The sequence below is a fragment of the Photinus pyralis genome, unplaced genomic scaffold, assembly GCF_008802855.1.
Source record: "Photinus pyralis isolate 1611_PpyrPB1 unplaced genomic scaffold, Ppyr1.3 Ppyr1.4_LG10, whole genome shotgun sequence".
In the NCBI taxonomy this organism is placed as follows: domain Eukaryota; kingdom Metazoa; phylum Arthropoda; class Insecta; order Coleoptera; family Lampyridae; genus Photinus; species Photinus pyralis.
This window is the reverse complement of record NW_022170250.1, coordinates 3463202-3485924: the sequence shown is the minus strand read 5'-3', so window position 1 is coordinate 3485924 and position 22723 is coordinate 3463202. Positions and strand designations below refer to the sequence as shown.

General features: G+C 40.3%; 2 protein-coding genes across 3 annotated transcripts; one reads left to right on the top strand and one right to left on the bottom strand.

The window, feature by feature from the left end:
- Positions 1–713: 713 nt before the first annotated feature.
- LOC116161120 (sorbitol dehydrogenase-like) lies at positions 714–4988 on the bottom strand. 2 transcript variants are annotated; one of them, XM_031474350.1, is made up of 8 exons: positions 4883–4988; positions 4687–4762; positions 4593–4626; positions 4444–4548; positions 4337–4396; positions 1398–1742; positions 1047–1350; positions 714–1000 (listed from the first exon to the last, which is right to left on the bottom strand). In XM_031474350.1, the coding sequence occupies exons 2-8, from the start codon at positions 4741–4743 to the stop codon at positions 832–834; spliced, it is 1074 nt and encodes a 357-aa protein (XP_031330210.1). In that variant the 5' UTR covers positions 4744–4762; positions 4883–4988; the 3' UTR covers positions 714–831. The 2 variants fall into 2 exon arrangements, with proteins under 2 accessions (XP_031330210.1, XP_031330209.1); XM_031474349.1 differs by having other exon boundaries at positions 4687–4981.
- Positions 4989–10768: 5780 nt separating this feature from the next.
- Positions 10769–11782, top strand: LOC116162060 (trypsin epsilon-like). Its single transcript, XM_031475586.1, has 3 exons — positions 10769–10906; positions 10960–11522; positions 11581–11782. The coding sequence occupies exons 1-3, from the start codon at positions 10861–10863 to the stop codon at positions 11713–11715; spliced, it is 744 nt and encodes a 247-aa protein (XP_031331446.1). The 5' UTR covers positions 10769–10860; the 3' UTR covers positions 11716–11782.
- The last annotated feature ends 10941 nt before the right edge of the window (positions 11783–22723 follow it).

Genomic DNA, 22723 nt, shown 5'->3' with positions numbered 1-22723 from the left:
TGCCAAAGCGGCAACTTGCAATTAAAATCGCCTGCTGATAGTCTTTTAACTTGCCCAAGACATAGTCGGGATGTTTCACTATGGCAGTCGAAAGAAATATGACCGAATTTTTGGCATTTAAAGCACCAAACGATCCGGACATGGTCCTTGTATCCGACAGGCATTCCATCCGATGGTTGCGCGTGGCATCGTCGCATCAAATATCCAGAACATCACCTTCAAGGATTTGTCTGGCAAGGAGAGGGCTTCTTCGGAAGCAGAACAGTAGTTCTGAGAAAGTATGGTCTCCTTTGACCTGCACCTGAGACAGATCAGAGACACCCAAAATGGAAAGTTTAAGAAGGTGCGACTTAAAGGTGAGGCCGGCTTTCTCGAGGTCTATAGGGATTTTGAAGAGATCGCTCTTGTTCGGTTCAAGTTTCACGGCGTTCTTCCCGAACTGGCTTGTGTGCTGTGACCAGGGACGCAACTCATATCGACCATAGATTCTAAATCGAAGAATTTTTTATTAGCAGAGTCCCACCCCTGGGATAGGTAACTGGTCCCACGTTCGGGAATTACCAGCGTATAGATGAAATTCGAGAGATTAGATGTAATAATTATTTTAGTTCCACTATTCCCATCCTTGGGAGCGTCTCTTCACGACAAAAATACCAAACACAAATGAATTATAACTATACCATCCTCTCTTAACGAAAATAATAACTAATACGACTGTAAGAAGTGTTTATGCTCTCGAGGCCCCTCTAGTAACCCCTCTATTCTTAATTTTTATTGCCAGCGTTTAACTTATATCATAAGTACATAGCAAATTAAATGCAACAACCATGTTTAGTGGCCCCATTGGGGATTAGCGTGTATTAGAACTTTAATGGCATTCCCCTCGCCAGTTCTGGAAGTGTGAAATGCTTTCATTGTGTCCTCCATTTTGTAATTGTGAGTAATTAGCGGCTTCACGTCAATCTTTCCGGACGCAACCATTTCCAACGCAGTTGGATAACTGTAACCAAAGTGTGCTTATGGGCGGGGAAGGGGGGACTACTTACTCATTGACGTAGCGAAATACTCCACGAACGTCCACCTCTCGAAGCAGAATGTCACTGATGGGCACATTCATGGTGGGATTACCGCCTAAGCCTACAAGCACCACCATGCCACCGGAGACGGTAGCCTTGATGGCGACGGCGGTTGTTAGTTCGACACCTGCACAGTCAATGCTGACAGTCGGTCGACACCCTAGAGCCGCGATTACGTTCTGTACAACGGCCTCGTCAGATTCGCCGGATTGCACGAGGACGCCGTAATCTGCGCCCATTTCTTTGGCTTTATCCAACCTCGACTGCAAGATATCTACGAACGGATAGCATCAAAGGTGGAGAGAAGGGGGCGACACTCACCTGTTATGACTATGTGGCAAGCGCCGAAAGCTTTCGCCGCTAGCAGCGTGACCAATCCGATTGGACCGGCGCCCAGGATCAAGACGACGGACCCGAACCGAACGTCGCCCCGCTTGCACGCGTGGACACCAACGGAAAGGGGTTCCAAAAGCGCCCCCTCCTCGACGGACACGTGGTCGGGCAGCTTGAAGCAGAAATCGGCGGCGTGCGTGTAGTACCTGGCGAGATTACCGTCGTACGGAGGTGTCGCGCAGAACGCCATCTCGTCGCAGAGGTTGTAACGACCGCCGCGACAGTGATCGCATTTTCGACAGCCCACGCCGGGCTCGATGGCAACACGATCGCCTGGTGTTTTTTAAATACAGACGCGGTTTACAAAAATCATAAATCTTCTATACATTGTTTAAGCAGTCTGGGATACCCCCCCCCCCCTTTAATATGTATAATCAAGGGGTTAAATAAAAACAGGCCTGAAATCAATTTTATAATAATCATTCCTATTGAAGCACACTGTATATTGATTTACTGGGTAGCCCAATAAGATCGGAAAACCGCTGTAGCTCAGAAAGTGAGAAAGTTACAGTTCTTGGAATTTTATTTACATGAAAAGGTGAGAAATTACTTTTATAGTTACTCTTACTGAAGCACCCTGTATGTTGAAATATCGGGGAGTTAAATAAGAACGGAAGACTACTAGATCTCAGAAACCGAAAAAATTACAGCTTTTGAAAGATGAATGTTACATTTATATAAAAGTGCTTGAAATTATTTTTATAGTCATCTTAATTGAAGCGCTCTGTACATTGGTACACCGGGTGGTCAAATAAGAATTGAACACTACTGCATCATGGAATGTTTTTTAAAGTAGAGTGTCTGAAATCACTTCTATAGTTATCAAAGCACCCCGTATATATTGATATAGCGGATGGTTAAATACAAATTACAGCCTTTGAAATTTTTTTTATATAACAGTGCTTGAAATCATTGTTGTAGTGTCTAAAATGATTCTTATAGTAACTGAAGTGCTCCGTATATTCATTTACAGGGTGGTCAAATAAGACCGGAACACAACTACATCATGGAAGGTGAGAAAGTCAAAGCTTTTGAGAATTTTTCTTTACAATAAGTGTCTGAAATCATCCTATAGTTACTGGAGCATCCTATATATTTATATACCGGGTGGTGAAATAAGAACGGAACAATACATCTCCAGAGAAAGTCACAGCCGTTGAAATTTCTTTGTTTAAATAAAGTGCCTGAAATTATTTTTATAGTTATTGCGAGGCCGCATATACTGATATACCGAGTGCCAATGATTTTATCATTTTTTTTCTAAAAGAAAATCGAAATTTTGGAAATAAAAGTACCTGAAATCATTCTTACAGTTACTCAAGCACTCTGTATATTGATACACCGGATGGTGCAATAAGAAGGGAGCACTACTGCATCACGAAAGGAGAAATCAAAATTTTGGAAATTGTTCTTTTAAATAAATGTGACCGAAATCATTCTAATAGTTACTCAAGCACCGTGTATATTCATATACAGGATGGTTAAATAAGAACGGAACTATACTGCATCTCATCAAAACAGAAAATCACAGCTTTTGGAAATTTTTCTTTTCAATAAAAGTGCCCGAAATCGTTTTATTAGTTACTTAAACACCCTACATATTCATATACCGGGTGGTTAAATAAGAACAGAACAGTACTACATCTAGAAAAGAGAAAATCACAGCTTTCAAAAATATCTCATTTAATAAGTGTCTGAAATCATTTGGATAATTACACAAACACCGTGTATATTGATATACCGATATATAAGAACGAAAAATGAGAAAATCGCGGCTTTTGGAAATGTTTCTTTTAAATAAAAGCGCCCGAAATCATTTTAATAGTTACTCAAGCACCCTGTATATTCATATACCGGGTGGTTAAATAAGAACAGAACACTACTACATCTGGAAAAGTGAGAAAGTCACAACTTTTGGAATGTCTTGTCAATAAAAGTGTCATTCATATAGTTACTGAAGCACTCTATATATTGATATACCGAGTGGTAAAATAAGAATGGAACACAGTTTTTGGAAATTTTTCTTTTAAAGTGCCTTCAAGCCACCCTGTATATTAGTATATATTTTGTTTAAACAGATGGTTAAATGAGAACGGAACACTATATGTAGAAAAGTGAGAAAATCGCTGATTTTAGAAATTGTTCTTTTAAATGCCTGAAATCATTCTTATAGTTATTGAAGCACCCTGTATATTAATATACCGGTTGATCAAATAAGAACGCGACATCTCGAAGTGGGAAAATCACAGCTTTTGGAAATCTTTTTTTAATTGCAGGGCCTGAAATAATTTTCATAGTTGCTGAAGCGCTGTGTATATTCATATACCAAGAGGTCAAGTAAGAAGGAAGAAAGTATTTTTGCATGAAACCATCGGAAATTACTTTTCACTTCGAAACAGAGAAAAGGTATTTTTGTATTCAATTGGAGTGATTAGGAAATTTGGACACAAAATGGTATACTACAGGATTTCAAGCCCGTATCTGCATTATTAATTTAGGATTATTGATAGCCGGCAGATGGCGCTTTAGGTCGACGAGGTTATTTAAGGCATTAACCTTTTCCGATTTCCATTTAAAATATTGTAACAAAAGTCCAAAATCAATAACGCCATCTATAATACATTAATAATGCGAGTCACCACCTCAAAATTGTTCTATTTTTAAACAAATCCAACCCCCCACTTCCAATTTTATAAAATGGACAAAAATACATAGAAACCTATTGTTTCCAAATTTCCTATTTTTTGCCATTGTTAGTCCAAGGATGGGCATTTTGCATTGGAATAAGTAATCTGTGCACCGGGTACCTACATTATTAGCCCTACCCTGTATATAAACAAAAGAAGATGATCAGGGTGAATGTGTACCTGGCTTTAGGTGTGTGACATTCTTCCCCACCTTCGACACTGTCCCGGCAGCTTCATGACCTACAACGCAGTACCTATACCATCAATCTATAACGACTCACACTTACCAATGACCATCGGTTTCTCCACAACAAAGTGCCCGATACGACCGTGCACCAAGTAGTGCACGTCCGACCCACATATTCCGACCACATCCATCTTCAACAGGACCTCTGCAAGACAAATGTTACGGGACCATGGACAAATTGACACTCACCATCGTCCGTCGGTACAGGAATCGGTCGTTGCTCCTACATGGACCGGGCACAATTTTTAGTACACGAGTGACCTACCAGTTATAAAAAACTTACCAATCGAAGGTCATTCACTCCGTACAGCACAGCAGTGAGGTTGTCGTCGGCACCCATTCTGACTTGTGCCCGATAACTGCTAGTACACAGTAAATATTAGGATTACCACTTATCTGAACGGGTCACCTTCACAAGGTTATCTCAAATTCAGGAAAAATACAGGGCGATTGGAAAAATAAGCAATTATTGATTTTACCTCACTGTAAAGGAAGGTCACAGTGGAAAGTTTACAAGTTTAGCAATACGTTGTTTGGAGTTGTGATCTGCCACACAAGTTGCTGGGTGTGTGAAGGAGGGAGGGAGAGGGTGTTAGGTATACCTAACCTGCAGCTTCCTGTAAATCCCACGTTTTCGATCAAATTAAATTAAACCTAATTGAAAAATTTATTATGCCAATTAATCATTTTTTAAGGTTTAAATTGGCGGAACGAATTGTCAATTAAGGTTAATTTAATTGAATAAAAACACATTTTTTTAAATTATACTTTTTTTGTTCCTGAAACTCAATTTTTAAAGAGAGGCCGAATGTCGAGAAAGTGATAGGTACTTAAAATCCCAGGTGCCTAATTTATCAATTAGGTTTAATTGGCAGAATGCAAATTGCCAATAGAATTCGCAATTGGTTGTAATGTTGATTCTAAAGAAAAATGTATAGTTTTTTTAATTGCTCAAAAAGGAGTCGTAGAGGGGGAAATTATGTTACCTAAATTAGCAATTAGGTTTATAATTATGGCGGAATGAATAATTGTCAATTAAATTCAGGGAGAGAGAGTGAAGTTACCTGTTTTTGAAAATAAGGTAAGTAGTCAATTAAATTAAATTCCCCCAAAAAATCTTGTTTATAAAGCAAAATTGTTAATTTTTTATTTGTCCAAACTCAATTTTTAAAGAAGAACCAAAGGTATATGGTCTATATTTTTGTAAATAAAAATTCTGCTACCTAAATTATCAATTAGGTCTAATTGACCGAGCGAAAATTGTCAATTAAATTAAATAATCAACAATTATAAGCTTGATTATAAAAAAATTTGTGATTTTTGAGTGGCTCAGAGCTATAAAGAAGAGCAGGAGGGGGAACGGGATAGTGTATATTTGGGAAAAAAAGCGTTACCTAAATTATTAGATTTAATTGACAGAATGAGTTGCCAATTAAATTACTAGGAACTAAACCTTGATTATAAAGAAATTTCTAGATAAGATCGGGAGGGAGAAAAAGAGGCATTAGTCCGTTTTTAAAAATGTAAAAAAAAAGTGTGTCCTGAATTAGCAATTTAGGTTTAATTGGCAGAATGAATAATTGGCAATTCAATGGCGAGTAAAAAAATCTTGATAAGAAAAATTCCCATTTTTTAATTGCTCAAACCCTATTTCTGTATAAGATCGGGAGGGGAGTGGGGTGGGGGAATGTGTGTATTAAAATATCAATTAGCTTTAATTGGCAGAATGAATTGCCAACTTTAAATTCAAGTGTCAGGGAAAAATCCTGATTACAAAAAATGTATTTTTTTAATTGCTCGAACTCAATTATGATACCTATAAATAATTATCAATTAAGTTAAATAGGCAAAATGAATCGCCGACTAAGGGACGGTTATCAGGGAAAAATTTTGATCATAAGGAAAATGTAATTTTTTTCTTTGTCCAACATTCAATTTTTAAACAACAGCGGTCGGAGGGGTAAATAATTATCACTTTAAGTTTAATTACTACAGCGCGAATTGTTAATTACCTATGCTAATTAAACACTGATAATAAAGATCGTGATTTTTTCTTATTTCTAGTGGATCAAATAGCATTTTTAAAGACGATCCTGAGGGGAAAGGTGGTAGGCCTGGAAAATGCGAAAAAATTAATCTACCTAAATTATTAATAAAGTTTATTTAAGAGACTAAATTGTTTATTAAATTTAATTGTCACGAGAAATCTTGATTATAGAGAAAATTGTGATTTCTGAGTTTCTAAACTCAATTTCTAAAGAAGAGCCAGGGGCGGAGAGGGGTAGATTGATTCTTTTTGAAAATAAACTGGAAACTATGTTGGCTATTTATCAGATAGGTTTAATTGACAAATGGATTAATTCATGTGTGGGAAAGAATCAATTTTCTCCGTGAATGAAGCAATCACGGGGGTGGTAAAAACTGTAGTCAAAATTGAAGTACGACACCTAATTCCGTAATTGTCTTTGACATTCAACTGTAGGCTCGAAACTCCGAACGAGGGGCGACGCTGCCTATCTTGCGGGGGCGAGATTACGCTAATCAAATCAATTTTCTCCGTGAATGAAGCAATCACGGGGGTGGTAAAAACTGTAGTCAAAATTGAAGTACGACACCTAATTCCGTAATTGTCTTTGACATTCAACTGTAGGCTCGAAACTCCGAACGAGGGGCGACGCTGCCTATCTTGCGGGGGCGAGATTACGCTAATCAAAGCTCTTCAGTTGATAATCTATGTGTGACCATTGTTCCCAAAAACTTTCTTTTAACCTTGAATGTAACCAACATTGTATATATGCATTTACTATTTTGGTTAACTACTGCTTAAACTTTTACAAAATATTTTGTTAATTATCTTGAGGACTGTATTAATCAAACTGCGAGGTTTTTCTTACGTCGTACTCTTTTTACCCTTAGTAGTTACTTTTGCGAGAGTACGACACCTTTTTGGCTTTGCTTGCTTTGTTTATATTAATGAACATCAACTAAATTTCCGGGATTTCACAATCTTAGAAATTACGATCATTATTAAACAAACTTTTCACAATTTCAGTGTTCTATTTAACGTTCCTTCCCTACTGTGCTTCAGGACAAAGCGTTGTTTACAACTAGCGTTGGGGGGGGGGGGCTGCCTTGGATGTTTGATCGCATGCCACTTTTCAAATTTGGGCGGGATCTTGTTTGGTTTTGGAGGGAGTGGTCATTCGGGTGGCCGTTTTTAAACGTTGCTGGGTTGGTTTTGTGTCTGTGTTCTTGTAGTGTGAAGTTGCTGTAGAACCTGGGGGTTAAGTACATTACACTGTGATCATTTTAATTCTCATGATGATTGGAATTCCCGAACGAGGGTCAACGTTACTGTCTTTGGGTAGAGACCCTGCTAACAAAATCTCTTATGATTAGAATCTATCTGCGATATGAGTCGCGATTAGGGAATGCAATCCCGCAGCAAAATCTCAATCCCGGTATTTGCGGGACTGCTAGATGTTAATCCCGCGGGATCCCGGTATTTGCGGGATACCGCAAAACTTTAAATAAATTAGCAACTACGCAATTCTGTGCGGTTAACTTCTGCATTCAAATAAGTCGCTAATTATCACAATATTTAACAAAAAAGTACCTTCGGCCTAGTAAATTTTTAACGAAAAAAGTTTAACTATTATATAAAAAATAACTTCTCCGTTATGCGTTTCATTAACAAAGTAAACAGAGTCGTCCACTTGGTCGACAAATTCCTCAGTCCCGCAAATCCTGCGGGATCCCGCTCCATTTATGTGCGGGATTAATCCCGCAAAAATGCTGCGGGATCCCGGTATTTCGGGATCCCGCGATCCCGGTATTGCATTCCCTAAATGTGGCCTGTAGAATCCATCATTTCAAACATTTCTAACTGATTGGGCTACTAGTTCAAAAGTTACAGCACTTTGAATTTTTTTTCGAAATTGGTTTTTTAGTCTATAACTTTTGATTGAGAAGTCTGATCGAAAAAGTACGAATTGTTTTGGATTCTACGCCCCAAAATGAATAAGAAAAAGTGTTTTCCCGAGAAATTTTGGTGTAGTCGATTTTTGGTAAAAAAAGAAGGTTATAATAGGTACACTGCCTTTTTTTGAGCCCCGAAAAAAAAATTGTCTCAGATCGACCCGGAAAAAAATTTTCTTATAGAATGTGGCCTGTAGAATCCATAATTTCAAACAGTTCCAAGATTGGGCTACTAGTTCAAAAGTTACAGCCCTTTGAATTTTTTTTCGAAATTGGTTTCTAGTCTATAACTTTTGATTGAGAAGTCTGATCGAAAAAGTACGAATTGTTTTGGATTCTACGCACCCAAATTAATAAGAAAAAATGTTTTCCCAAGTAATTTTGGTGTAGTCGATTTTTGGTAAAAAAGGAAGGTTATACACTGCCTTTTTTTGGGCCCCGAAAAAAAAATTGTCTCAGATTGACCCGGAAAAAAATAGAATGTGGCCTGTAGAATCCATAATTTCAAACAGTTCCAAGATTGGGCTACTAGTTCAAAAGTTACAGCCCTTTGAATTTTTTTCGAAATTGGTTTCTAGTCTATAACTTTTGATTGAGAAGTCTGATCGAAAAAGTACGAATTGTTTTGGATTCTACGCACCAAAATTAATAAGAAAAAGTGTTTTCCCGAGAAATTTTGGTGTAGTCGATTTTTGGTAAAAAAGGAAGGTTATACACTGCCTTTTTTTGAGCCCGAAAAAAAAATTGTCTCAGATCGACCCGGAAAAAAAATTTTCTTATAGAATGTGGCCTGTAGAATCCATAATTTCAAACAGTTCCAAGATTGGGCTACTAGTTCAAAAGTTACAGCCCTTTGAATTTTCTTTCGAAATTGGTTTCTAGTCTATAACTTTTGATTGAGAAGTCTGATCGAAAAAGTACGAATTGTTTTGGATTCTACGCACCAAAATTAATAAGAAAAAGTGTTTCCCGAGAAATTTTGGTGCAGTCGATTTTTGGTAAAAAAGGAAGGTTATACACTGCCTTTTTTTGAGCCCCGAAAAAAAATTGTCTCAGATCGATCCGGAAAAAAATTTTCTTATAGAAAGTGACTAGGGAATGCAATCCCTTCTGTTGTTTAAACGTCGTACCGTGTTTTGTTACCTGCTTGCGCACTATCAATATCTAAATTAAAAAACCCCATGACGCGTCTCAAACTAACCTATCACCATCCCTGACTGTTAATTTGGGTTGAGATATTTGGAACAGTTTTGTATATGCATATAGAAAACTGATACTGACCAGAGAATCAGGGAAAAGGATATCATCGGATCAGTTACCACGCCGTTGCGATGTGAGAACATCAACTTAGTCTGAGAATATTTAGTTAAATAGTGTTATTCATGCCCCAAATTATCACCCTCCGTCTCGCCAGCCCTTAGAGCCTTCACCAACTCCTGTGCCTTCGGGTCCTGTAATTGCACTGTTAGGAATCAATCAGACTCCGCTATCCCCAACGTCTATATTGCCAAATGGGGGTACACCGCCAACGTGGATCAATATTTAGCACTTTTTCCACTAATTTAAACGGACGTGTAAATAGATATCAAGCTTGTCTTGCGTACCACAAGCGTCTCTTTCCTGAATGTGAACCTGTGCACGTTCTGGATCACCCCGCAAAACCGAAAAACGGAAGTAGAAATAGGGTACGCAACATCAGGCAGCTGTAAAATGATAAAGTACAGTACTTAGTGCAAAACCTGCGCGGAGTCGAGCCTTGCATTTTTAAGCGAATCGGCTTCGAGGCAAAACCTGGAAGCGGGAAACTACGCCCCAAATATGGTTTCCATAGCGCCCAGACCAAGATTTTTGCAGAATTTCTAAGAAAGGATATCTGAAACGATGGAACATAACCCGCCAATTCTGTGACCGGTCCGTGCAGCATACATAAAAGGAAAGGAGAAGCTACGTCCAGAAGTTTTGCCCGTCCGTGTGATTTTAACCGTATCCAAATCGAAGAGGCGGATTCAAGCGATTCCTCAGCAAAGCAGCTACCAAAAAGCATATCCTAGTGGTAACAATGGAGGATTTCAGACGGAACTTAATGGCAAAATGAGGTTTTGCAAGTGATACTTGACTACAGGTGCAAAACGTTAAACAAAGAAGAGGGAAGGAAAACAACTGTGATTTCAGATAAGGGCTCTAACCAAGGTAGTGATATGGCCCAATAGAGGCCTTTTCACCAAGACAGGGTCTTTGGAAATTTTCAATTGATTCGTAGTTAAAGTTCCTTTGTAAAAATAGATTAAGCTCTCAATTCCGATTGCGAGTTATCATCTGATTTACGATACGATATCCATCAATGGATTCGGCTAATGACCAAGCATGTCGCGTCTCTAAGTCGTACAAGTGTAGGTACTATCTAATCAACTAATTGAAGTGCTTGAGATCCAGTATAAAATCGAGAAGATTCGGCGGAGTCCTCACTTTTTTGGGCAACATGTTCAAGACTCTCTTGGTTGCAGCTCTCCTGGCTCTTGCCGTCGGTAAGTCTTGTTTGATTATTGAACTTCGTAGTTTTATTGCCTTTTCACTTTAGAAGCAAGACCGAAGTATCGTGTTCCACGACTCGATGGAAGAATTGTAGGTGGTTACGACGTCAGGATTGACGACCACCCGTACCAAATTTCCCTACAATATCACGGAAGACATATCTGCGGAGGATCGATAATCGCAGCCAACAAGATTTTGACTGCCGCTCACTGCACGATTCTATACGAGGAAGCGGATTTGAGCATTCGTTACGGTTCGACCATACAAGGGGAAGGTGGCTATGTAGTGGCAGTTAAGGAGATCATGGAACATGACGGATACAATTCCAACACGATGGATCTCGACTTTTCGCTGCTCACTCTCGTTTCCGATATCCAAATGTACGAGAAGGCGCAAATCGTCAAACTGGACGCTCGGGACGCCGTCGAAGGCGGTCGTACCGCTATCGTAACGGGATGGGGTGCCTTGTACTCGGGTGGGCCCGCTCCTACACATTTGAAAGCTGTCGAGGTTCGCGAAGTGCGCAGATCCGAATGTAACAACGCTTACGGCGGAAAAATCTCAAAGTGGATGATCTGCTTCAGTGCAACCAACAAGGACGCCTGTCAGGTAAGCAAAAATTGGAGTCATCCTTGTCACAGAAGTTATGAATTCATTGATGTTACAGGGAGACTCTGGCGGCCCCCTCGTTGCTGATGATGTACAAATCGGTGTCGTGTCCTGGGGATGGGGATGCGCCGATCCAAAATATCCAGGCGTCTATTCCAACGTTCGGAATGTCAGAGATTTCATCAACGTTTAAGTGAAGAATTTTGTCACTTGACCCGGATCTTTCCAATTATTTACTCAATAAACGTATATTGGAAGGATATTACTATATTATCTCCATCTTGGGGTAACATTTCTTACAGTGTAATCTGCCACGTATTCCCTAGATCCTTTCCGAAACATACAAAACTTTGGAACAGATTCACAATGCTTTGTAAAGGTCTCGTGGTGACATACCCCTGCAGTTAGTCAACTCACTTTCCATCTGAAAGAATTACGACGTGGGGAAAAATACTGTAATTCTTTTCACTAAACAATTATTCAACTAACTAAATTGATCAAAGAACTTATTTATATACCTTCCAGGGGGTGGTAGACTGATTGATTCCCCGTCAAATTATAGTGCGTATCACTGCTCCCTCTGTTGGGATTTGAATGTATGTAATTAATGTAATACATGTTAGATGGCGACACCAGCACAGGTAAAATATGTCTATGATGGAAAAAATCATTAAATGACATCACAAATGTGCAGGGTGGGCAAATAAGAATGCGAGGTACTGTATCTGGGAACCTGTCCATCGTAGAGACTTGCGGTAAAAAAAGTTATTACTAAAACGGCCACGAGAAAAACCTGGAAAATACTTTTAAGTTTTTGAAATGGCCGCTAGGGGGCGTAACTGCAATCTGGAATCTAAAAAAAGTGATTTTTCTGTGAATTCCGTTATGTTAACCTAAAAAAAAAATGCCCGGTCTTTGAAGACGACGATAATCTGAACCTTTTTTGTTTGACAATTTTTCCCGTATCTCTAAAAATGAAGTGGTGGGGGGTATTCAAAGGTTTCCGCAAAGAACACCCTGTATCTTCGAAACGGCTGAGCCGAATTTAACAAACTCGAGTTAATTAAAGAGTTATTCTTCGGCTACAAATATTATAATTTTTGAAGTTTTGTTATTTTCACATATCATGAAAAAAAAAATCGAACCAATGCATTTAATTGTTTTGAGAAAGTTAACCATTTCTGTCGGAATGTCGAAAAAAGTCCTCAAGCGGTGATATGTGAAACTAACAAAACTTCAAATATTACAATATTTGTAGCTGAAGAATAGCTCTTTTGAACTAACCCGAGTTTGTTTAAATCGGCTCAGCCGCTTCGAAAATACAGGGTGTTCTTTACGGAAACATTTGAATACCCCCACCACTTCATTTTTAGAGATACAGGAAAAATTGTCAAACAAAGATGGTTCAGATTATCGTCGACTTCAAAGACCGGATATTTTTTGGTTTTTTGGTTTGGTTAATAAAGCGGAATTCACAAAAACATCACTTTTTCAGATTCCTGATTGCAGTTACGCCTCCTAGCGGTCATTTCAGAAACAAAAATATTTTCCAGGTTTTTCTCGTGGGCGTTTTAGTAATAACTTTTTTTATCGCAAGCCTCTACGATGGATAGATTCCCAGATACAGTACCTCGCATTCTTAGTTGGCCACCCTGTACATATGTATTACTTTCCACGCTCCCAATAAATTAATAAATAATAATCAATCAAGACAAACCATAAACCGCAACACCCTCCTTAGAAGTGTTTCGTCCCGGAACACTTCCAGTTTCGTTCAGAAGATTGTGTCGGTCTCTCATTTCTGGCATCCTGTAGTTTGGAAGAAATGCCAATCGACGATCTTCCGGAGTTTCGCGCACTTTCCACGCCCATACCAAAACTTCTCGATGTCCATGTTGAGAAGTTCCACCCTGTATATACAACTTACGACGATACATACATTTTTGAATTGGCAACCATGCAATTTCTAGGTGGGAACTGGAAAAAAGCTGCCTGCGCCATCTAGAAAGCACGAACGTGGGCTACGTTTGGCATCTTGTCTTGAATGGCGACCGTGAACGTTGTTATTTTGTGTTATTTAATGCAGGTAATAGTCTTTGCATTAATTTATATCGTATTTGTGTTTTGTAAGCTACATTTTATATTTTTTGTGTGTTTGAATCTTTGTTTTTGAAATTTATTTCGTGTAACCTCAATGCATAATCACATATGTGATACCGTTATACTATTGTTTGTAATTGTTTACGTTTTCGGTGTAATGCTTGCTTAATTTATGTTTATTGATGATGATTACTTGGTCTTGTCCCAGAAGTTACATTCATATAAATTTTGATCTTTTTATTTTAATCTGTGGAAGTTATCGATTCGATTGATGTATGTATTGAATGTGAATGAAGCAGTTACGGGGGTGGTAAAAACTGTAGTCAAAATTGAGCTACGACATCTAATTCCGTGATTGTCTTCGACATTCAACTGTAGGCTCGAAACCCCGAACGATGGGCGACGCTACCTATCTTGCGGGGGCGAGATTATGCTAATCAAAACTCTTCGGTTTCGAATCTATGTGTGATGTATGGAGGGCGATCCAATAATTTCCACATATTTTTGGGGTTAGTTAAATTTGCCTACAAGGCTATGTAATTTTCCATCTTGCTTTTAACAAAAGGACTTTAATCTTGGTACCTGCTTACCTGACCCATAATTCCCAAAACTTGTTTTTAACCCATATGTTACCTCTTGAAGTCTACATGCTACTTTTTGTGTTATAATTTTATGTTACGCATTCACATCATTACAAACAATTAATTTTACAACACAATTTGATATTAATTTGACGGCTGGTTTTTTTATTGGTAAGTTCTTTTTTTCACAACCTATTTCTATTTTTATTCGGTGAACTATGTACCATTTTCAAAGTGTATTTTTGCAATGTAATTTATTTTGACTTAAATTTCCAAGCTTTATATAATTACGATCATTATTAAACAAACTTTTCACAATTTCTGTGTTTTTATTTTACGTTCCTTCCCTACGGCGCTTCAGGTCATAGCGTTGTTTACAACTAACGTAAGGGGGTTCTGCCTTAGGTGTTTGATCACGTGCCACTTTTCAAATTTAAGTGGGATCTTGTTTGGTTTTGGAGGAAATAGTCATTCGGGTGGCCATTTTTAAATGTTGCCGGGTTGACTTTATTTTCGTTTTCTTGTAGTGTGAAGTTAGCGTAGAACCTGGGGATCAAGTAGGTACACTACAATGTTCCTAAAAATGACTTCTATCATGGTGTTCTCAATGTCAAAGGCATCATCTGGGTCGAGGAAACGTAGGACTTACCTACTGGTGAAACGTCGAGATAGCGGCTCTTACGGACAAATGCGTGGAAAGTAGAAGGCGAGGTACTCGGACTAGAAGAAGGGCGTAACATCTAAACGCCAGGGTAGTGGAAGAATTAAGGACCAGGGCCAGTGACAATCAATTGAGGAGCGCGATGGAAAAAAGGAAGAAATAATGCTGGCGAGAGCTGTGTGACCAGATCGAGAAGGAGCCATGGGGTAAAGCATATAAAATAGTAGTCGAGAAGGTTGGCGTGAGAGAACGAGCGATCGGGACCGGCAGATGGCGGTAGATGATCAAGACAACCAAAGGAAGATCGAAGAAAAGGAGATCACGGAGGCAGCCAAAAAAATACCCAAGAAGAAAGGTCCAGGGCCCGACGGACTCCCTCCGGAATTCGTGGCACTGAATGCAAAGTGAGTCCCCGAGATGTTTTCTGCCGCTTTCGAGTTAGATATCAGTGAATGGAAATACGTGGAAAAGTGCGAAGGTACCTAAAAAGAATAAGGGCAAATTTAGGCCGATCGCCCTACTAAGCCATCTTGGCAAGCTATTCGAGAGGGTAGTTGCGGCGCGATTGCAGTCTATATGGAAGGCCTCCCCAAATCAGTACGGTTTAGTGAAAGGAAGGGGGACGAATGTAGCACTCCAAAATCGGGTAGAGACGGCTAGAAAGGGTACGTGGCAGACCAGGGAGGTGGTAATAGTGGCATGTCTGAACGTCCGAATCCGGAAATTGTTATCAAATAGAAGTAAATGGAGGCGTCCCTCAGGAATCAGTATTAGGGCCACTACTATGGAATATGGCGCACGATGAAGTAGTAGGCATGACGGTACCGAGGGGGATGAAGTTTGCAGATGACTGATACAGTGATAGCAACGGATAGGGAACTGGGGGTGGTGAAACGGCGTATGGACACCCCCATAGAAGCCATCGACAGGTGGATGGGAGAGAAGAGGTTAAAACTGGTGGGAGAAAAATCCAAGGCGGTAGCCATAGTAGGCATGCGAAAAATTCCCCAGATAGTGGCGAAGATGGGGGGGGGGGGGGGATACTATAAACACCATAGATAGAAGCTTGAAGTTTGTCAACCACGTGAAAATCCGAACCGAAATAGCCAAGGCTATGACAAACAGCTGCGAATCCTGTTCCGGGACATAGACGGTCCCAGCGCAAGCAAGAGGAGGGTAATCAGTACCACTAGGAAAGACTCCTTGGCTCGCTGGCAGGAGGAATGGGGTCGTAGGAAGTCCTGGACAAGTAGATTGATTCACGACGTCCAGATAAATGGCACCAAAAAAAGAACGGAGAGGTATACTACCATCTAACACAGTTCTTAACAGGGCACGGGGGAAACGCAGAGTACATACACATATTCAAAAGGTTATGAAACGATCCCATTAGTCACTCAAAAGCGGCTGGCGCATTGCACAATCCGAATGGCATGACGGTGAATTGCCATAATCTCGATCCAAGGGTAAATCCGTCTTTTCTGGAGATAACTCAATAGTCAATTCTTAAATCTAACGTTTTGAGTATTCTTGATCCAGTACGAGTATCCAAAGTGACGTCAGTGTTCAGTAACGGATAGCTGTCTTTCACAATCACGTTGTGGAGCTGACGATAATCCATACATCAGCTGGCGAAGCCGTCTTTCTTTGCGGTCCGAGCCCGGGAGTCTTTGCATGCGCCTTTCAAATGCCCCAGATTCTCGCAGTTCCAACATCGAGGACCCCCATCCATTTTCTCCGGTAGGTAACATTCTATTGAAAATCTTTTACATGCATTTCCAATTAATTAGCGGAAGTCGTTGATGCGCGAAAGTGGAAGCCTCCTCAAATTGGTTAAGGTTCGTTTGTCAAAAAAGATGAAGTCCTCAATTCCGATTGAGATAATTTGATAAGCGAGTCTTAAATTGCGAGCCATCAATGGATTGGACCAATGATGAAACATTTCGTGTTTCTATGCGGTGGAAGTGTAGGTACTATCTAATCAATTACACCTTGAAGTGCTCGAGATCAAGTATAAAGTCGAGAAGCTTCGGTGTAGTCTTCACTTTTTGGGCAACATGTTTAAGTTTGTCTTGGTTGCAGCTCTTCTGGCTCTTGCCGTCGGTAAGTTTTGGTTGATTATCGCGTTATTGCCTTGTCAGCTTAGAAGCAAGAACAAACTGTCGTGTTCCCCACCTCGATGGAAGAATCGTAGGTGGTTACGATCACCAGTACCAAATTTCTCTACAATATCACTGAAGAAGATCGATAATCGCAGCCAACAACATTTTGACTGCCGCTCGCTGCACGATTCAATACGAGGAAGCGGATTGGAGCAATCGTTGCAGTTCGATTATACTTATACATGCGGAAGATGGCAATGTAGTGCAAGTTAAGTTGATCGAGGAACATGCCGGATACAATTCCAATACGGTGTCGTCTCCTCTGGGAATGAGGTTGTGCCGATCCAAAATATCCAAGCATCTACTCCAACGTTCAGAAGGTCAGCGGTTTGATCAATATTTAAGTGTAGAATTTGCTCATTTGATCTGAATCTTTCCAATTGTTTACTCAATAAACGTGTATTGGAAGGATATCTGTGTTTTCTGTAGGTACTTTGACACCCTCTATCGGCAGTTCGTACGTTCACTCTTTTCAATGATTATCGTCAGGAAGAGGAAATGTAAAGGATTGACTTCAATTATAACCCAGCGACGGCCTACGAGCAATAAATCATCTACCAAAAAGCCGAACCCGCATTTGAAAAGTTTTGAAACAGAGGGAGACAATGAGGCGTAGCCACTGAAGAAACCGAGGTTATTCCCAAACTGGTGTATGACTAATATTATTGCCCTTTTTGAGTTTTCCCTCTAGAAAACTCCAAAAAGTCACGGCGAAGGTTTAGTGACTTTACTCGAAAGTAACTACAAAAACCTTTGGAAAGCATTAAATTAGTGTGAAAGCCGTGAAGGTCTTCGAAGACTCAGCAAGTTACTTAAGGAACATCTTCGGATTTTTCTAAACTATTTTTGGGTTTTTCAATGCTGACGAATCAAACAAAAGGCCTAAGAAATCAAAATGGCGCATAAGGTCTAAGCCTCTCTTTCCTTGTCTAAGGTCTAAGCGCCTAGATAATTCTAACAAGGGCCTAGAGGACGCCTTAAGAAAGCACCGGCCCGGGAAGACTTAAATTGCCTCTAGGATCTCTTTTGAGGAATACCTTTCGATGCACTTTCTCGCACTAGACGAGTCTACATGGCGCTGAAACTGTTATATTATCTGCAAAAGGTCATGAAAAGGCTTGGAGACACTGAGATACGCCCAGAAAGCTGTGTAGAGCCTTCAGTCACTCCCTAAAGAATTTGTCAATTACTTTTAAATACTTGGTAGGTACATCTTAGTCTTTTTCTATAGTTCTCAGTAGCGTCTTATACACTTTCAATAGTTAATAAGTCATAGCAAGGAAACCTCAAAAGCGCTGAAAAGAGCCTAGAAAGTCCCGAAGAGCCTTCAAGTTAACTATAAAACCGCAGGTTTTTTGGAGAATCTTAAACAGCTTTCTTTGCACTTTCCGGAGCTGGGTGGGATAGCCTTGAAAACGTCTAATAACTCTGGTACGATTCATAAAGCCTAGAAAACGGTCTAGATAGCTTTAATAGGTAGAAACCACCTGGAAACTTCTGGCTCATTGTGACTGTGGACCGTTCAGGGACATGTTAGGTTCTTTATACACTCTTAAACAGTCTGCAAACACATTTTCCGAAGCTGTACAAGTCTACAAAAGTCCTAGAAAGCTAATATGGTGCAAAAGGAAAGTCTGGAGGGTTTTAAACCGAACTGGAAAGGCCTTGGGAATTCTGGAGAACCTTAATTGCTATAAAAGATCACCGAAGCTTCTAATAACATGTTAAATGATCTTCAAGGATAAATTAAATTCTTCTGAATTTAACGTTGAAAAGACCTAAGGAACTCTGATATACTTCCCAGACAGCAATGGAAGGGCGTAAGTAGCTCTGTCAGGGCGTCTAGAATGCTCGGAAAGCTCTTCGATTGCCGTGAAGGGTCATCAAAAAGACTCTGGAAAGAAACCCTTCGCGGTACCACCTAGTTTTTTCCCTAATCTTAAAAATGGATGGTCTAGCTCTAGAAAGTCTACGAGAAGTCCTAAATAACTTTATCGGTGGCCTAAAGAGAAGTGGAAAGCGCATATAAAGCTTTAAAAAGCTAGAACAATAAGATTAGAACCAGTATCACTTAAGTGCGTCCTTATAGAGCTTCCTATGTTCCTTCCGAAATCTACAAAACTTTGGAAAAGGTCCACAATGCTCTGAAAAGGTCTTGTGATGACACACGCCTACTGTGAAAAGTGTATAGTAATCATTTTGTCCTGTCTCGTACTCGTACACTCAGTCATCAAATTACATGTCCCAATTTGTTCTTGCATAAATTGCTGATATTTGTTTATTAAAGCATCACGTGTTCCAAGATTTGGTTGCCTCATACATTTCCAATGCTTGGCTGTTGCTGCCTCATCTCGTCAGCTCTTGTGTCTTAGCAATACGAGAAAGGCGGTCCTTTAATTAAATTTTCTTCGGGTTGGAGGGTGCTGTTTGTATTTTCACATGTACTTTTAGTGTTAAATGAATCGTACTCAGTGGTGTTACTTCATTTTAGAGGCCCGTCTTCAAACATATTTGGGTGCCCTTTCCTTATATCAGCAATTTTGAAACCATGTTAATCTGTATTGTAGAAAATAGTGTCTGGATGTAGCTTTGCAGGTGCATGGCCCTTCGTAAATAAAACATTTGTATTACGCTTTTTAGCGCATTTTTTAAGAATTAAAAAAAATTTGCTATTATTTGCGTTATATCCGTCCGTCCGTCTTCCCGTCCGGACCCACTTCTGCCGTTTTGAGCTACTTTCAGGGGAATGGACCTAGAGTCCTAGAATTTTTTGCAGTAGGTAGCCTATACCTTGAAGGTGTGCCAGACAGCCATCAAATTTCGCTGTCTAAAAGCCCCCCCCCCACGAATTATTTCCTGAGATGCTGGGGGGGGGGTGGATTAATTTTATCTCTCATTGTATTCTAATTAAAGGTCTCAACGAAAGGAACCTACTACTGCCCTTTCGAGAGTCTTTTTGATGACCATTCACGGTAATCAAAGAGCTTTCCGAGTATTCTAGACGCCCTGACAGAGCTACTTACGCCCTTCCATTGCTTTCTGGGAAATATATTAGAGTTCCTTAGGTGTTTTCAAAGCTTTTGAAAATTCAGAAGAATTTAATTTATCCTTGAAGGTCATTTAACATGTTATTAGAAGCTTCGATGATCTTTTATGGCAATTAAGGTTCTCCCGAATTCCCAAGGTCCTTTCCAGTTCGGTTTAAACCCCTCCAGACTTTCCTTTTGAACCATATTAGCTTTCTAGGACTTTTGTAAACTTGTACAGCTTCGGAAAATGTGTTTGCAGACTGTTTCAGAGTCTATAAAGAACTTAACATGTCCCTGAACGGTCTACAGTCACAATGAGCCAGAAGTTTTCAGGTGGTTTCTACCTATTAAAGCTATCTAGACCATTTTCTAGGCTTTATGAATCGTACCAGAGTTATTAGTCGGCGGGTTTCTTGTATAAATGACAGATTACTGCTTCCGTCCGTTGTGACCGCGTTCAGACGTCGTCGGTAGTCGATACTGAATCTAGGGGCGGTCGTCTTTTTAGCGCATTTTTGCAAATTGATTTATAAAATGATAGTTTTTAATCTCACTTTGTCCGCCTGGCTGACTGGCTGACAGCAAATGCCAGTAGAAAGACGGGGAGTGTACATGTGTACCTACCAGGGCCGCGTAATTAACAACTTTGGGAACGGGGCTACATGATGTAGAGTCGGCGACATCTGGGCGCCATCACCGAGCGTGACTGCGGCGTGTTCTCGAGGCTTACTAAGTCGAGCAGTGACGTAGGCGTTGTGGTTAGTAAGGACCGCCTGATGCGTGAGGGTTACAAGTCCTTCAGCAGCTCGAGGTGCTCGCTCATTGGAATCTTCCAGGCGCTTTGGTAACCGAACCCTCCTTTGGAGGAACAGTTGTGAAGATTCCAGATTATTCTCTCGACCGAAGAATTCCGAAGGGAACTTACCCCGAATCTCTAAATTGCGCCGGCTTCAGTGCTTCCGTCGGGTTCGTCGTGGGAATTTCGATTTCGAGGGTGCTGAAGAACGCCGTAAGGTCCTCTAGTTGAAAAGATAGTAGTTCTGGCGTCGTGTTCCTTTGAACTTTCTGGAGGGCGTCGATCAGTGCCTTCAGGGTGTCGATAGTACGTGTTGGGCGCAACTGGACTGGTTTACAGGATCCAGGCCAGGGTAGTTTCCACTGTTGGGGTACCTTCGTCGGGGCTTGAATTTTCCCCAGAGTTGCCAACTGTAAGTATAGGCCAAGTCAAGATTGTAGTTCCGACTGGGGACCCCTAAGATCGTCACAATCTTATATAAACCACCTTGAAAAGTCTCCTAGGAAACCCTTGTAAAAACCTAAAAGACCTGAAAATGGCGGTCGTTGAGGCCAACGGTTCTAGAATAACGCTGTGGAGCTCTGTAAGTGGATCTAAAAAAGCTCATCCCGAGAAATCCAGGCGTGGCGTGGCCGTGGGAATTAATTTTTCGCGCATTTTTTTAAGAATTAAGAAAAATGTGCTATTGTTTGCCTTTTGTCCATCCGTACGTCCGTCGGTCCGGACCCACCTCTGCCGCTTTGAACTACTTTTAGGGGACTGGTTGAGATGCCCCAACCTTAGCAACGTCCTGTGAATATGTTGTCGATACGAAGCACCCTATACATCATGTTAGTTACACAAGCTGCCAACCAAAATCTGGCGGGATTACAGAAAAGGGAAAGTGAGCGAAGATGAGACGGATGGAATTACTCGGAAGACCACATGTGGTTACTATTTCAAACACCTGCAGTCCAGTTTTTTTACTAAAAATGCGTGAAATGCAGGGAATGGGCGATTTTCGGGTGGTTTTTAGGGGTGTTAAGAGATCAAGGTACAGAGTCGCTTGGGGTAGTCAATAAATACGATTTAACATGTGTGTTCGTGGTCTTTTTCTGGTAACCGGCTTAAGTGTAAAGTACACGGCTTATCTTGAAATATTTTGTTATACCTTAATCATTGCTGTACACTTTTGCTATTTATATCAGGTGAGGTATTTGCTTTATTCAATTAATCTATAAATGTGTGTAACTTGAATGCATATTGTAACCCTTTACTTATGAACTTACTGGATTCAAACACTTGTACCTCTTAATGTGTAACCTTTGTTGGTATTGGAAATCATGTTTCATTGTCGGTAGGGCTGTGTCTGTGCTGTACATATCTGCATGTGTGGAAGTGAGCTTGTTTAGAGAGTATCGACTTATTCAAGTTTATGCGGACCTTGGTGAACGCAACACTAATATTTTCATTCGTTCCGAAACCCAACAACTTTAGCCCACGTCTACAGACACCCCACTGGGCCTAGCTAATCCTACCGTCCGGCGAGGCATATTTAATACCTCTTAGTTTTGTCTGATGTATGTGTTGTAATACCTGGGGAATGGCTCGATTCCATTTTGGTTACTCATAGCGTGTATGTAGCATTTACCCCAGTTTAGAGAGGGCTCAAAAGTGCTGTACATTAGATGTTAGCTGTAGTGGGTGACGGGACTTGCGAGGGGGGGGGTAAATTAATTTTATCTTTCCTGGTATTCTAATTAAAGGTTTCTACAAAATGAACCATTTATTCTACCAACAACTGCTCTTCGTTCTTTCCCCTTATCAAAAGAAAGGGTTGAGGGGGGGGGGGGGGAATAGAACTGATTTTATCCTTCATGGTACTCTAATGAA

Excerpts from the sequence above, each read along its gene's own strand:
- LOC116161120 (XM_031474350.1), bottom strand. The coding sequence starts at position 4,743 with ATGGGTGCCGACGACAACCTCACTGCTGTGCTGTACGGAGTGAATGAC. Across the intron at positions 4,397-4,443 it reads GGAGAAACCGATGGTCATTG|GTCATGAAGCTGCCGGGACA; the intron begins GTAAGTGTGAGT and ends ACTGCGTTGTAG. Across the intron at positions 1,743-4,336 it reads TGTCACACACCTAAAGCCAG|GCGATCGTGTTGCCATCGAG; the intron begins GTACACATTCAC and ends AAAAAACACCAG.
- LOC116162060 (XM_031475586.1), top strand. The coding sequence starts at position 10,861 with ATGTTCAAGACTCTCTTGGTTGCAGCTCTCCTGGCTCTTGCCGTCG. Across the intron at positions 10,907-10,959 it reads TCTCCTGGCTCTTGCCGTCG|AAGCAAGACCGAAGTATCGT; the intron begins GTAAGTCTTGTT and ends TTTTCACTTTAG. Across the intron at positions 11,523-11,580 it reads CCAACAAGGACGCCTGTCAG|GGAGACTCTGGCGGCCCCCT; the intron begins GTAAGCAAAAAT and ends TTGATGTTACAG.